Below are 15,126 nucleotides of genomic sequence, written 5' to 3'. Positions count from 1 at the left end.
ACTGGCCCGTATGCCTAGAGAGCCTCCGCCGAACGCAACAACCACTTCCGGCTACTACCGGAAGTGTTGAAGCTGAAACGGAACCCGTGAGGTCTAGAGCTGCCTTTCAGTCTTTGGAAGATGCGGAAGTGATCGCTTTTTCGCCGGTGCCACGGCTAACCTCTACAGCGGTCTGCACCCTCACTGGGGTGGGGTCCGACCTGCCTCGTTCCCAGGTCCTTTAGCTCCTGTCTCGAAAAGGCGGCCTCCTGTTACACGATGCCCTCGTTCGGACTCCGGCACAGGAGGGCCTGGGCTTCACTGTTTAGCCAGCTCCTGCGACCGTCCGGTCTTGTGTGCATCAGGGAGGTACATTTTCATAGTCAGGTGAGCCAGACTGAGTGGTCAGTTGCGGCAGGATATCCAGGTCTGAAAGCATGGACTCGCAGCGGGCAGTCCAGTAGTACAGTCGGGTTTTTTTGAGTAGTTTAACGGTACTGAACTAAGCATTTTAGATGCTTTGTCATTTAATCCTCATAGCAATCTTGAGAAGTTGGGATTATTTCCATTTTACAGTTGAGGAAACAGTCTGCAAGGTTAAATGACTTATCTACGGATACATAGTGAGGGAGCATTTTTAACATAGGTCCAACAATCCCTAAGGTGAACCTCTTGGGGTCAAACACATTCTTAAGCAAAGTATATAAATAGTCCCATTAAGTGAGATGACTGAAGATCACAGGTAGACTGAGTTCACCTCAAGATAAGCTCACCCCCCACCCTCCGAAAAAGAAACGCCAAAACAAACCACTTTGCGGTTTTTAGAAATTTGGGGATTTTGGAATTGCAGAGGAAGGTCTGTGGACTTGAACTGCCATCCTTTGGAGGAGACAATCAGCCAAAATAAGGAACTACCACACTCTCTATATTTCTGGAAGGACATACAGCCTGCTCCTATAAACAAAATTACCAATTCAGTTTTACTTTGGTAAAGACCCTAGCAGATCCTTTGTGCTATCCTGAACAGCAGTGTTCAGATCTTTTGTTACTAAATTTCAGTTAGAGCATCCTACCAGTCTGATTTTTTTAGATCAGTTTGGATAGCCATTCCTATTCTCTCCTCAACCAGGCATGTTGTGCGTTCCCTTCTGTCTTGAGGTTACTTTTTCCATGTCTCTAAGCCTAATGACCATTGCTTCTGTATTAAAAATTCATGTTCATGTGTTTGCTCTTTGAGTTGGAATTAAGAATTGGAGATCATACTAATCCCTACTCCTAGATGGTTGGTGGCATTAGTGGTAGGTTGTTCTGTGCCTTCATTGTTCTTGGGTGCTTAAGCTTTTCCAGACGTTTAAAAAGCCCAAATACAGGGTATACGTTTAAAAACTCCAAATATTGGGGCACCTGGGTGGCTCAGTGGGTTAAGCCTCTGCCTTCGGCTCAGGTCATGACCTCAAGATCGTGGGATTAAGCCCCACATCAGGCTCTCTGCTTGGCAGGGAGCCTGCTTTCCTCTCTCTCTCTCTGCCTGCATCTCTGCCTACTTGTGATCTCTGTCTGTCAAATAAATAAATTTAAAAAATCTTTTAAAAAACCCTCCAAATATGATAAAGATGTTATGTGTATTAAATATATAGTGCAAATATGATGCATGTTTTGGAGGGAGGCGGAGACTGAAATGGATAAAACAGTGTTCAGGTTGTCTGTTGCTCAAGACCAGAGGTCTTTTCAGGTCTGGTGATAGGGCGAGAGATGTCCCAAGTCTGGCCAGTCTTGTGGCTCACATCTCACATTCTATTTTCTGCCAGGTTTCAGAGGCAGTGCTAACGTCCCAACTGAAAGCACATCAAGAAAAATCAAATTTTATTATTAAGACACCAAAGGTAATGCCCTTTGCCCCACCCTGTCCTATTAGAGTGCCTTGGAGGACTGCCCTCTGCTCTGCTTGTCTCTTCCTAATCCATCTTAATGTCTTTTAAGATTAGGTTTTAAAAAGTCACTATTCTAGAGATACTGATGAGGCTCAGTCAGCTGAACTCAAAGAGATTTCAACTACTGACTTTCAATTACAGGTGTTGTTTAACCTTTTGTCTTAAATGATCTTGTTTTTTGTCTGTGTTTTCACCATGACTACTTTTGGTTTCTAGGGCACCAGAGATCTTAGTCCCCAGCAGATGGTTATAAGGGAGAAAATTCTTGATATGGTGGTTGGCTGCTTTAAACGTCATGGAGCAAAGAGATTAGATACTCCAGCATTTGAACTTAAGGTAAGAAGAGAAAAGAGAGTTCTGGAACTCCATTTCTTTTCTTGCCTTCAGTTTCCCAAAGAGCTTTTAGCCTGTGTTCAGGAGTCCTCCTTTGAACTCTGGTGGTTTTTGTTTGATCCCTGCAGGAAATGCTCACTGAGAAGTATGGAGAGGACTCTGGGCTAATCTATGATCTGAAGGATCAAGGTGGAGAGCTGTTGTCCCTGCGCTATGACCTTACTGTATCCTTCTGAGTGTTAGGAGACTGACATCTCTTTCCAAACCCAGAGGGTTTTCTTTGACAAAAGGGACAGCAGTGCCTCTGAGATCCCGTAGGTCTGTTTGCATCAGCCTTTACTTCCAGTTTTTCCCAGAAGGCAATTCTTCCAGCAGAGCCTGGCCTGAAACATTCATTTAACTTTTATTGTGTATCAGACTCCCTTGAGGAAGATTGCAGAAATAGAGATTTCTGGACCTTATCCCCAGATATTAATTCTGTACCTGGATTGGGGTTCAGCAATCTAATAATCTGCATTCTATTTATTCATTTAAAAAAAGATTTTATTTATTTATTTGACAGACAGAGATGACAAGTAGGCAGAGAGGCAGGCAGAGAGAGGAGAAAGCAGGCTCCCTGCTGAGCAGAGAGCCCGATGCGGGGCTCAATCCCAGGACCCTGGGATCATGACCTGAGCCGAAGGCAGAGGCTTTAACCCACTGAGCCACCCAGGAGCCCCTAACAATCTGCATTTTAAACAGGCACTGGGGTCATGAAGAGGTGGGTGGTTCTCAACCTATACTTTAAGAAAAGTTGGCATTAAGAAAAAGAAAGAAAGAGAAGAAGAGAAAAAAAAATTGACATAGAAGTTGCAGGCAAATCCAGGTTCTGAAACTTGACTATTTTGAAATGGTTGAGAATTGATCTGAATGGGAAGGAATAGCCCATGCTTGGAGTTCTTGGGTCATTTTTATCTCATAGAGTGGGCAGCAGGCCAATTTCCTCTGCTTTTTTACTGAACTTGCACTTTTGCTTGATGGGGTTCCTTCATTCATTTATATATATTGAATGTCAAGTACTGCTAGACCTTGGGGATAGTGGGAAACAAGACAGAAGGTCCTTGTTTTCATCCTAGTGGATGAGATCCAGTTGGTAATGGCCCAGTTCTCCCAAATGTCTGTACACTGGGCCCAAGCTTTGGAGGCAGTATGCTTTCTCCTTAACCTCTTTATGTGAGGTTCCTTTTGCTCGTTATCTCGCTATGAATAAAGTGAAGAGGATGAAACGCTACCATGTTGGAAAGGTGTGGCGGCGAGAGAGCCCAACCATAGTCCAAGGTCGCTACAGGGAGTTCTGCCAGTGTGTAAGTGACCAGCATTGATACAAGTTTGGGGATCTGCAACCTGGGAATTGGCTGCTCAGTGAAGATTTTGTTTTTCCCCTTTTTCTTTGCTGCAGGATTTTGACATTGCTGGTCAGTTTGACCCTATGATCCCCGATGCAGAGTGCTTAAAGATTATGTGTGAAATCCTAAGTGGGTTGCAGTTGGGGGACTTTCTCATTAAGGTGAGACTAGGGCTGAGGACTGAGGGGAGAAGTCTGGATTTGATCTGGGTGCCCTCCTAAAACACAGGTGACTCCAGCCCTTAAGCCTGTAGACCTGGGACTTTCTCAGTACAGCTGTTGTATTTCGTCTATATAGTGATGCTGTGGAAATTATTTTCTGTCCTTTTTATGAGACAGGCTAACAGGGACTGCTCTTGTTTTGAGGGAAAGGGCATGGACAAGGGACTGGGGTTATTTCCACTGAGTTCACAGGTCAATGATCGGCGGATTTTGGATGGGATGTTGGCTGTCTGTGGTGTTCCTGAAAGCAAGTTCCATGCCATCTGCTCCTCAATAGACAAACTAGACAAGGTAACTAAAAAGTCATGCTTCAGTAGACCATATCAGAATCTCTGCCCTGCCCTCAAATCTGTACCCCTAGAAAAAAATAAGGAGACAGTAACTGGAAATGAGCTTTCTCTGGGGAAGGTAAGGAGATATTCTGAAGCAAGACCTGAACTTTGTTGTGCAAAAGCTTTGTTGACTGACTGCATTTTCTAAGTTGTCTCCGACTTTGTTGAGTATATGTTAGCTAGTCGTGACATTTCCAGTTAGATGAAGAAGGATCTTGGAAGTGGGCTAATGTTTGGGTATTTGTGCAGATATCGTGGAATGATGTAAGACATGAGATGGTGGCAAGGAAAGGCCTGGCTCCTGAAGTGGCTGATAGAATTGGTGACTATGTTCAATGTCATGGTAAGAACCAGCATTTTCAGAGCTATTGATCGAACTGAGGGGGAGGTATGTACAACTTCTATCTCTAAAATAGCTCCTTTCTTTCTTTCTTTCTTTCTTTTTTTTTTTTTTAAGATTTTATTTATTTATTTGGTGGAGAGAGAAATCACAAGTAGGCAGAGAGGTAGGCAGAGAGGCAGGCAGAGAGAGTGGGGGAAGTAGACTGTCTGCTGAGCACAGAGCCCAATGTGGGGCTCGATCCCAGGACCCTGAGATCATGACCTGACCCGAAGGCAGAGGCTTAACCCACTGAGCCACCTAGGTGCCCCTGAAACAGCTCCTTTCCAAATATAAGCTAAGTGCCAGAGTCTGGCCTGAATTTAATTTCCCTTTTACTTAGTGTAATAAACACTTTATGTCTTCAGATGGCAAAGGCAGAGGAGAAGAGTCTGGTCATAAGAGATAGGACTTTTTTTTTTTAATGACTCTATTTTTAAAATTTTGTTTATTTATTTGACAGAGAGATCACAAGTAGGCAGGGAGGCAGGCAGAGCGAGAGGGGGAAGCAGGCTCCTCGCTGAGCAGAGAGCCCGATGTGGGGCTCGATCCCAGGACCCTGAGATCATGACCTGAGCCAAAGGCAGAGGCTTTAACCCACTGAGCCACCCATGCGCCCCAGGATTTTTTTTTTTTTTTTTAAATAAGAAAGTGAGGATTAGCTGGAGCATATTAAGAATAAATTTGGGTAAAACACATCTGGGTGAAAGCACAGACCTTATTTCTCTCCATATGTCTCCCCAGGTGGGGTATCCTTAATAGAGGAAATGTTGCAGGATTCTAGACTATCCCAGAACAAGCAGGCCCTAGAGGGCTTGGGGGACTTGAAGCTGCTATTTGAATACCTGACTTTATTTGGAATTGCTGAGAAGGTAAGGGGAAGTGGGAGAGGACTTCCTGGTGAACTTTGGGGTTCTTAGTCTTACTATAGTCTTGTTCCCACAGATCTCTTTTGACCTAAGCCTAGCTCGGGGACTGGACTACTATACTGGAGTGATCTACGAAGCAGTGCTACTACAGACCCCAGCTCAGGCTGAGGAGTCCCTCAATGTGGGCAGTGTGGCTGCTGGTGGACGCTATGATGGGTTGGTGGGCATGTTTGACCCCAAGGGCCACAAAGTGCCGTGTGTGGGGCTCAGTATTGGAGTGGAGCGAATCTTCGCCATTTTGGAACAGAGGATAAAGGTAGGTCCTAGGTAGGGGTGGGGTGGAGGTGGAGACTAAAAACTCATGTTTGTGGATATACAGTTGGACTGTTTTCTGGTGATTCTTTATGTTTTTTTTTTTTTTAAATTACTTATGCACAGGAAGTTATTTATTAGTTTTACTTTCTTCTCTCTCTTTAATCAGACTTCTGGTCAGAAGATACGGACTACAGAGACCCAAGTGTTTGTGGCTACACCACAGAAGAACTTTCTTCATGAACGGTTGAAGCTAATTTCAGAGCTTTGGGATGCTGGGATCAAGGTATAGTAGAACTGATATCCAAGTCATCTAGGTATGTGTGGCCATTCAGGTGGCCATTTCTACCTAATGCCTAAGGCGGAACTCAAAACCTTCCTACTCTTCACTAAAGTGTCTTCTGGTAGGAGAGCTAGCTCCTTACTTCTTTGTAAATGCTTGAGGAGTGTGGTCACTTTTAAGCCTCTTATTCTGTCTTCACCCTTTCCAGGCAGAGCTGCTGTATAAGAACAACCCGAAACTACTAACTCAACTGCATTACTGTGAGCACATGGGCATTCCATTGGTGGTCATTATTGGTGAGCAAGAACTTAAAGAAGGCGTAATCAAACTTCGTTCAGTGGCCAGCAGGGAGGAGGTGAGTGGGGGAACAGAAGGAATCTTAGATTCTTTAAGAAATATGTATCTTGGGCGCCTGGGTGGCTCAGTGGGTTTAGCCGCTGCCTTCGGCTCAGGTCATGATCTCAGGGTCCTGGGATCGAGGCCCGCATCGGGCTCTCTGCTCAGCAGGAAGCCTGCTTCTCTCTCTCTGCCTGCCTCTCCATCTACTTGTGATTTCTCTCTGTCAAATAAATAAATAAAATCTTTAAAAAAAAAAAAAAAAAGAAATATGTATCTTATGGCTGAGGAAATATCTTCTCTATCTCTAGTGATAGAGAAGAATGAAGAGCCACGCAGGCAGTCCTTTAGCCAGTAGGGTTAGGTAGGTGGGCAGAAGGACAGATGAAATTTTTTTTTTTATATTTTATTTATATTTTGATGGAGAGAGAAATCACAAGTAGGCAGAGGCAGGCGGAGAGAGAGAGGGGGAAGCAGCTCCCCACTGAGCAGAGAGCCTGATGCGGGGCTCGATCCCAGGACCTGAGATCACGACCTGAGCCGAAGGCAGAAGCTTTAACCCACTGAGCCATCCAGGCACCCCTGAATCTCTTTAGTCTTAAGTGCATACATTCTCTAGTTCAGCTTGAAGCCCATGCTTCTTCCTACTGGTTAAATAAGTAGTGGGAACAGATGCAGGATAAAATGAATTTGGAAATGCAGTGACTAAGAAGCTAGTATTACACTCTGTAGTTTGTCACATGAAGGTTCTCTTACATTACAGGTGGCCATTAAACGGGAAAATCTTGTGGCTGAAATTCAGAAGAGACTGTCTGAGTCTTAATCCTTGCCTGCTTGCCATCTGCTGCTCTTTCTAGAAGGTGTTTCTTCTAGGACTGAGTTCCTGATGGACTTCACAACTGCTGGCCAGGATGAGTGACAAGTTCCTTTGCCTCCTCCATCCTTTCTGGGTACAGAACTGTAGGAGGCCCTGAGGATTCCTGGGCTAGTGTGAGCAGCTATTCTGCATGGGTGCAGATGGCTGGTATGTGAAAGAGGCATGCTTTAACTGCAGAGACAGATGGCAGATTTGAAGTGCCATTGAATGCTACCAAGAGGTGCTGAGATGGTTGCTTTGAGCAAGGCTCTAGGAAAGTTGCCTCAGGCCAAGACCATTGAGATCAGAAGTCAGGTACTTAATCTTCCACTATGGCCTCTGACCAAATTTGGGGAAATTTGTCCACAACCTGAGCAAGGAAGGGGCAAATGGCTGCTTTCTCCTTTGTTTGAGGACAAAAATGCTGTCCTAAGGGTATAGTAGTGTTCATTTTGACATGTAATCTGTCTAGTCCACACTCTTAATAGAGTGAGGCTGTCTTTATAGTAATCTTGAATGTTGAATTCAATAGGTGACTGACAAAATGGTCTAATCTTTTGAGATTTTGGAAATCATTTCCTGTGCCAGAATTATTGCTTGACTATATTCTGTGTTCTCCTAGGTAGGTGGCTGTTCTAGAAGTGATTGAATAATACATTAAATAAAATATTAAATGTAGTAGTTTGGATGATTTGTTATCAGGAGATTGTTTTGCATTGGCTGTAGAAAATGCTGGAGTGTACACTGGAGAATTCTGAGAGCTAGGAGCAACCTCCAGGTGTGCTGCTTCTGTATTAAGTGAAGGGAGCAGTCACAGTTCCCCAGTGCTCCCCACTGTCCCTTCCTCCCCAACTTGGAGACACAGTCATGTCTAAATCAACATATAGTGAACTGTCTGCCAGAGTTCTTCACCCTACGGCTGATGACTGTAGGCTGATGACTGGCCTTTCCAAGTCCAATCATGTTGACTAAATTGTGCCCTATAGATTGAGTGACTATAAAGTTCCTCCCAGAAGGAAAGATGAGTTAACCGAAGGGTGATAACATTGCTTCAAAAATAAAGAGACAGTGTGCAAACAATGCTTTCTGTATATGCGCTGGGGAGGCTGCAACTTTTAAAAACACTGTGTCGGGGCCATATCTTTAGTGCATACGGGTAAATGGGGCAGCTGCAGGCTCCTGATAACCCATTAGACCCTAAAGAAAATTTCGAAACTCTTGGAAAACGCACGCAAAATTGATTAGACTAGGTCAAAGGGCACCGATATGAACCGTGTCGTTCATTGTAAAATGGACAAGATGAACTGAATCAGTCTTTTGATGATGCTTGTTTTGAAAGCCAAGGCGAAAACATTTGTAGGCGCCCTTACTTCCGTGTTGCTTCACATTCTCCATGCGCATGCGCCACGTCCTCGGTGCAGAGGCGGGGCCGACAAGCTTGTTTTAGAAGCCCTCCAGTCCTTAGCTCGTTTAGAACGCGAGACTCTAACTTTATTGGAGGGCAAGCTTGCTTTACGGCTCAGGGCCGCTTTTTACGTCATTTTCCGGCTTCCCATTCACTTCGCAGTGAAGATGGCGTCGGGTAGCGGGGTAGGTGTTGTGTGTGAAGAGGCTTTGGCTGGGGGGCAGAGGGTGGCGTCTCAGCGCGGAATATCCTGACCCGACTGGCTTCTCAACACCTTCTTGCGGTCCAGTGTCCTGGGTTCAAGAACTTCCCCGTGGGGTCCTGGCGCAGGGTCTGTGGACTCCCGGCGGTCTTTTGGGTTAGGGTCTTGAGGCCGCCTCAGCCTCCTGGTGTGGTCCGGAGAGTCTTCGCTCTCTACAGGTCCCGGGGACGCCTTGCCAGCGTGGACGCGGTTCCCTCCGTTTCTCTAGGGGTCGGATATGATTAGCAGCGAATCTTGAGCGCTTTTCTCCTTACAGACAAAAAACTTGGACTTTCGCCGAAAGTGGGACAAAGATGAATATGAGAAACTCGCCGAAAAGAGGCTCACGGAAGAGAGAGAAAAGAAGGATGGTGGGTGCCTGCTCCATCAAGGGCCATGGGTATCGTAGAAGCGAAGCCATAGCTGGAGAACGGGTGGGAAGTTGAAATGCGATGTCCTCATACCCTGTGTATCTTCTGGCACAGTGTTGCCTCCCTGGTTCTGGATTTCTTTAATGTAGAAAATGAGAGCGAGGAAATGGACTGAAGCAGTGTTGAGGTGTTTTCCACCTCTGTTTCCTCTGCTTTCTTTGTCGTCCTTTTGCTTAGCTCATTTCCTCCTTTCCTCAAGTATGGAGAGGAGAGTAGAATCCTTAGTAGAGAAATGACTGTTTCGCAGCTGTGCATTACTGCTACTGAAGATACTATTTCACTTGAAATCACTTAAGGGGAAGAAGAACATAATAATCAGGACCTTCCCCTCCCTATAACCTGAGAAGAGCAAGGGTACTCACCAAGGACCGTGTGATTATTTCAGCTGGTGGTTAGTGGTACTGTTCCCTATGTTTTGTACAGTGTCAGGGAGTTGGTTCTTCTTTCCTAGGTAGAGATTCCACTATACAAAAAGAAATACTGTTTTTTTCGTCTGTATTCAAACATATGCATTCTTCTTTCACTTCACTTCTACACCACCTTGCACACACTAATCCTTTTAGTTTTGATATAATTTGTACAGTAGTGCCAAGTATGTGACAGGTATTTCCTGAATGTTGGTCCCCTTTAAAAAATTTTCCCCAGTCTTCCAAAGATTACTTTTGTGTTGTGCTTGGGACATCTATCTGGAAGTATTACTGCCTATCCTTGCTTTTATTTAATTTTTTTAGTCTTTTTTTTTTTCTTTTAAGATTTTATTTATTTGAGAGTGAGAGCACAAGCAGGGTGAGGGGCAGAGGGAGAATAAGACTTCCCGCTGAGCAGGGAGCCCGATGCGGGACTTGATCCTAGAACTCTGGGATCATGACCTGAAATGAACTGAAGGCAGATGCTTAACCAGCTGAGCCACCCAGGTGCCCCTCCTTGCTTTTCTTTTAAAAATTTGCTTTTTGTGAAAATTAAGAACCCCCTTCAGTTCAGTTAATCAATAAATAAACTTTGGTTTTAGACTTGTTGGTTTTTATTTTTTAATTTTTTTTTAAGATTTTATTTATCTGACTAACAGATATCACAAGTAGGCAGAGAGGCAGGCAGAGTGGGAAGGGGGGGTGGAAGCAGGCTCCCTGCACGGCAGGGACTAGATCCCAGGACCCTGAGATGATGACCTGAGCCTAAGGCAGAGGCTTAACCCACTGAGCCATCCAGGTGCCCTTAGACTTGTTGGTTTTAAAGTGATTAAAAAGTCTGGAGAGCTTAGGGATTTTCATTTTTCCTTTGTTGAGATTTTCACTAGCTGCTGCTAGAGGTTCTCACTGTTCCCTTGGTTCAGGCTCAAGAAAGAAATGAGAGTAGACATCTGTATTTTGGGTTGCATGCATTTTTTTTCCCTTTCTGCTTAAGGAACTGTAATATTAAAGGGACTTCTTTCTCTATTATAATAATTTTAGGAAAACCAGTGCAGCCAGTCAAACGGGAGCTTCTCCGACATAGAGACTATAAGGTGGACCTGGAATCCAAGCTTGGCAAGACAATTGTCATTACCAAGACCACGCCGCAATCTGAGATGGGAGGGTGAGTGACATTTCATCTTTCTCAGGAGCCAAAAATAGGTCAAATAAACTGTCTGTGTTGGTTTTAGCAAGTGTTGAGGAGGTTTTCTGGCCGCAGGAAAACAACCATGTTACCTATAATTCTACCATTAGATTTTTCTTTCTCCCCCACCAAAGCCTCAACAAACATACTAGTGTCTCTAAGCAGGGACCACTCTGTAGGCCTCTTCATATTAGCGCTGTAACTACTATTTCATATCTTAAAAGGAAAAAATGAAGGAAAGGACTATTGAAGACATTTCTAGGGGAGAGATTAGGTAGAGCTAGAGTGGAGCCTAGGAGCTGTTGATGGTGAATAAAGGGAGTTGAGGTTCCAGACTGGTGCAAAGTATTGTGGTTTTTATGGATTGCTTGATTGTACACCTTCCTCCTAGAACAAGACTATAACCCATAGGAAGAAGTGTCCTGCAAGAACTTTAGTCTTTTGCCCACCACTATTTTTCTGTTCATTTAGGTTTTCTAGCAGGAGGGCAAAAATAGCAGTGAGTGACATGTCTTTGGGTTGCCTAGGAAACCCACTCATGTCATTTCTCTCTGTATTAGTTATCTATTGCTGTGTAAAATAACAAGTTCACCCAAAATTAAGCAGCATAAAACAGCAGATAGCTCACAATTTCTGTGGGAAGTAATCTGGGAAAGACTTAACTCTAATTCTGGCTTAGGTTTTCACAAGGCTTCATTGAAGGTATCTGCTAGGTCTGCATTCATTTGAGGCATAAGTGTGCCTGATTGATTTGATACAAAGCTCTTTCATGTGACAGTGCTTTGGAGGCCTCTCCACAGTGCTGTTCACAATAAAGTAATTGCTTCCCCAGAATAAGACATAGACTAATACTGAAGCCACTTTTTTTTTTTTTTTTTAACGTAACCTAATCTTGGAAGTGCTATAGCATCACTTTTGAACTTTTAATATTTTACTTATTTATTTGAGAGAGAGAGCAGGAGCAGGCAGAGGGAGAAGCAAACTCCCTGCTGAGCAGGGAGCCAGACACAGGGCTCAGTCCCAGGACCCTGAGGTCATGACCTGAGCCGAAGGTAGACACTTAACTGAGCTGCTAGGCACCATGATGTATTCGTTTGGTTACTGATGAACCCTAGTACAAATTGGGAGGGGACATCCCAGGGTACAAATACCAGGAATTTAGGGATCGTTGTGGGGCCCGTCTTAGAGGCTGGCTACCATACGCTTCTAAGAGGTAATACTTTATGAAAATGAGAAGTGTCTTCTTCTTGTAAAAAGGAAATTTACCTAAATATATGAGTTTGTTGGTTGAAAACGTTAAGCTCTTATAGCTAGATTTGACACAAATGCTGTTTCTTTTGTTTGCTAGGTATTACTGTAATGTCTGTGACTGTGTGGTGAAGGACTCTATCAACTTCCTGGATCACATTAATGGAAAGAAACGTAAGGCTTGGAGGTAGTTTGTGACTGGAGCTGGGACTGGATTTTGGAGGTGGGGTAGGAGAAAGGGTGGTTTCAACTGGATCTTTCTTTAATGCCCGAGAATTTCTCCAGTGGCTTCAGTACAGGGCATGCTTTACTTCATTATCTAATGTTTTTGGAGGCCCTGAAATGAGACACTGTTCTAGGCTCTCAATAAGCCCAGACAGTGCTCTTCTCCAAGGCTTAGCTGTCCTGACTAGTGTGCATTTGCTCAGAAAGGGCAGTTGAAAGTCACTTGGATCTTGCTGTCTGTAGCTGTTGCTTCTGAGAATAAGTAAAACCAAGGGAGTTTTTTCCCAGTCATAATTATTTTTGATGTGCATTTTATGAGACTTTTTTAAATGTCAGAGACTTTCTGAGGGGCTGAGGTTATTGTAATGCCATTACCTTTTTCTCTGTTGTTCCCACCCAGATCAGCGAAATCTGGGCATGTCTATGCGTGTGGAACGTTCCACCTTGGATCAGGTGAAGAAACGTTTTGAAGTCAACAAGAAGAAGATGGAAGAGAAACAGAAAGATTACGATTTTGAGGAAAGAATGAAAGAGCTCAGAGAAGAGGTAAGGCTTTGCTAGCCTTCCCTCTTTTGTCCACCGGCTTTGAATTTTATATTATGAATCGTGAGGAGGCGCTCTTCTTTGTTCCACTCCCACCCTCAGAAGGATAGATGTATCCTGAATTTCACTATATTGGGGGAAACATTTATTACCTTTGTTTGGGACTCTTGAAATCTGAAGGATATGGCTATAAACCTATCCTTTTTTTTTTCCTGGACTGTCTGGGCCTACTTTTTTTTTTTTTTTTAAACTACAGCAGGGATTAAATATACCTAATCCCCAAGAGGCTCATAGAACCAGGCTGCCTGGGTCAGAATTCTGTTTCCTTCACTTACTGGCTATGACTTTTGGGCGAGTTATTTAACCTCTCCCTGCCTCAGTTTTCCCATCAGAGATCTTAGCTTATAATCTACAGAAAGTGTTTAGATCAATTACTGGCATATACTTTGTGCCCCAGAGTGATAGTTGCTATTATGTGGTTTTCCTTCCATAACTTTTTTAAGAACTAGAGATGAACTGGGATGTAGGATTGAGAAGTGCTCTTCACAGGCTAAAACTGCTCTTTTTTGTTCCTTAAAATCTTTACTGTGGCTTTTCCTCTGCTCTTGAAATTTTACTTGCCTTTAACTATTTTCTCCTAAAGATAGAAAGGAGTCTTGACACTCACTTGTCTCTTGCAATGTTTGACTCAGGAGTCTGAACTGATTCTGAGTGATTTCCCCCCTAGGAGGAAAAGGCCAAAGCCTACAAGAAAGAGAAACAGAAGGAGAAGAAAAGGAGGGCTGAGGAGGACTTGACATTTGAGGAGGATGATGAGATGGCAGCTGTGATGGGCTTCTCTGGCTTTGGTTCCACCAAGAAGAGTTACTGAGGCTTTCCGTGCTTGGCTCTTTGCTAACTTTGTGTGTGTGTGGGGGGGGTGTCATTTTTTGGGGGGTACTTGGGAAAGTCCTTAAGAGCCACAATGGGGAGGGCTAGAGGGTGGGTGTCTGTGGTTTCCCTCTACTTTGGGAGGGAGCACAGGATGCAAAGGTAATGCTATGGCGTATTCCCTCAGTATGTCACTGGAGTCACAGGACCTCTGCCTGAGTTCCCAATAAAGAAAAACCTCTTCTGAGGCTGCTTTCCCAAAACTCCCCCTGTATCTTTCCCTCTTCATCTGTCCAATTTCTTCTCTGAGCATCCTACATTTATCCTGTGTTTTCTCTCTGTTTTAATTTTGACTCTTGCTTAGCCTGCAGCAGAATGGTTTTCTGGGTCCCAGTGTCCAGTTGATAGCACATTTTTGAACAGCCCTCTTTCCCCCCCAACCCCCTGTGGTTCTTCACCACCTGTGCATGCATGTGTATTTCTGCCTGGGTCAGTGGTATGTGCGGGCGTGTGTGCATGAATTTGTCACATAGAGGGAGCCAGAGCTAGAACCTCAGAACATTGCTGCCTTGGGGTCTTATGTTCGTGGCTCCCTCAGTGCATGTAACAGGAAATTAAATGGGACGAGTGTTTGGTGTGGTTTTTGTCTGGTGAGTTTTTTAACCTTTCTTTTTCATATGTAGACTGTTAGCTTTTCCTCTTTGTTTCATTTTGTTGAGGATTACTCTTTTTTTTTCTTCCTTGTGAGCAGGCTCTTGGAAGAACCTGTTTGATGCAAAAAAGAAAAAGGAAAAAAAAAACCTTAATATGGGAGCCCTTGGGTCTCAGAGACTGTTCAACATGTATAATAAATGGCATTGACTGGGCCTGTTAATTTGGTGGGAACATTCCATATTCTTCCCTGTGTATTGTTTTTTTTCTTCCTACACTGAATATTTACATATAGATCTGCTTCTTTCTTCTCCCTTCATTTGAGCCCTGTCACTTTTTTTTTTCCCTAGGTTCCTTCAGCATGAGTTGTATTTTCCTCTGATGGGATGTGTGTCCGGAGGAGTCTGAACAGAACTTTCCCCATAATTTTATCCTCCTTTGGTCTGTTTTTGGAAGAGTTTAGGGTTGAATTTAGTGTTTTCTTTACTCTATGCAGTTATGCTAAGCACAGAGTTACTTGGTTTTGGAACTTTTGACATTTGGGGCCGGTTAATTTTTTGTTGTGGAGGCTCTCTTGTGCATTTCAGGATGTTTTTAGCATTTCTCTAGCCTCTGCCTACTAGATGCTGGTAGCACCTCCTCCCAAATTTGACAAATAGGATGTGTCCCCCCAGTCCCATTGAGAAGCATTGATAAGCTGCCT

General features: G+C 44.0%; 2 protein-coding genes across 5 annotated transcripts; both read left to right on the top strand.

Moving 5' to 3' along the window:
- The first annotated feature begins 63 nt into the window (after positions 1 to 63).
- Positions 64 to 7,310, top strand: HARS2 (histidyl-tRNA synthetase 2, mitochondrial). 3 transcript variants are annotated; one of them, XM_044226132.1, is made up of 13 exons: positions 64 to 366; positions 1,788 to 1,862; positions 2,127 to 2,246; positions 2,372 to 2,467; positions 3,461 to 3,586; positions 3,682 to 3,789; positions 4,042 to 4,140; positions 4,431 to 4,524; positions 5,305 to 5,432; positions 5,506 to 5,745; positions 5,911 to 6,027; positions 6,233 to 6,379; positions 7,124 to 7,310. In XM_044226132.1, the coding sequence occupies exons 1-13, from the start codon at positions 259 to 261 to the stop codon at positions 7,181 to 7,183; spliced, it is 1,518 nt and encodes a 505-aa protein (XP_044082067.1). In that variant the 5' UTR covers positions 64 to 258; the 3' UTR covers positions 7,184 to 7,310. The 3 variants fall into 3 exon arrangements, with proteins under 3 accessions (XP_044082067.1, XP_044082074.1, XP_044082082.1); XM_044226139.1 differs by lacking the exon at positions 1,788 to 1,862; XM_044226147.1 differs by lacking the exons at positions 64 to 366; positions 1,788 to 1,862; positions 2,127 to 2,246 and having other exon boundaries at positions 2,377 to 2,467; positions 3,457 to 3,586.
- Positions 7,223 to 14,646, top strand: ZMAT2 (zinc finger matrin-type 2). 2 transcript variants are annotated; one of them, XM_044226165.1, is made up of 6 exons: positions 7,223 to 7,310; positions 9,140 to 9,233; positions 10,742 to 10,865; positions 12,235 to 12,308; positions 12,760 to 12,905; positions 13,630 to 14,646. In XM_044226165.1, the coding sequence occupies exons 1-6, from the start codon at positions 7,272 to 7,274 to the stop codon at positions 13,771 to 13,773; spliced, it is 621 nt and encodes a 206-aa protein (XP_044082100.1). In that variant the 5' UTR covers positions 7,223 to 7,271; the 3' UTR covers positions 13,774 to 14,646. The 2 variants fall into 2 exon arrangements, with proteins under 2 accessions (XP_044082100.1, XP_044082093.1); XM_044226158.1 differs by lacking the exon at positions 7,223 to 7,310 and adding an exon at positions 8,700 to 8,806.
- Positions 14,647 to 15,126: the final 480 nt, after the last annotated feature.

The sequence above is a fragment of the Neovison vison genome, chromosome 1 (assembly GCF_020171115.1).
Source record: "Neovison vison isolate M4711 chromosome 1, ASM_NN_V1, whole genome shotgun sequence".
Taxonomy (NCBI): domain Eukaryota; kingdom Metazoa; phylum Chordata; class Mammalia; order Carnivora; family Mustelidae; genus Neogale; species Neogale vison.
This window is presented reverse-complemented; position numbering and strand designations above follow the sequence as displayed.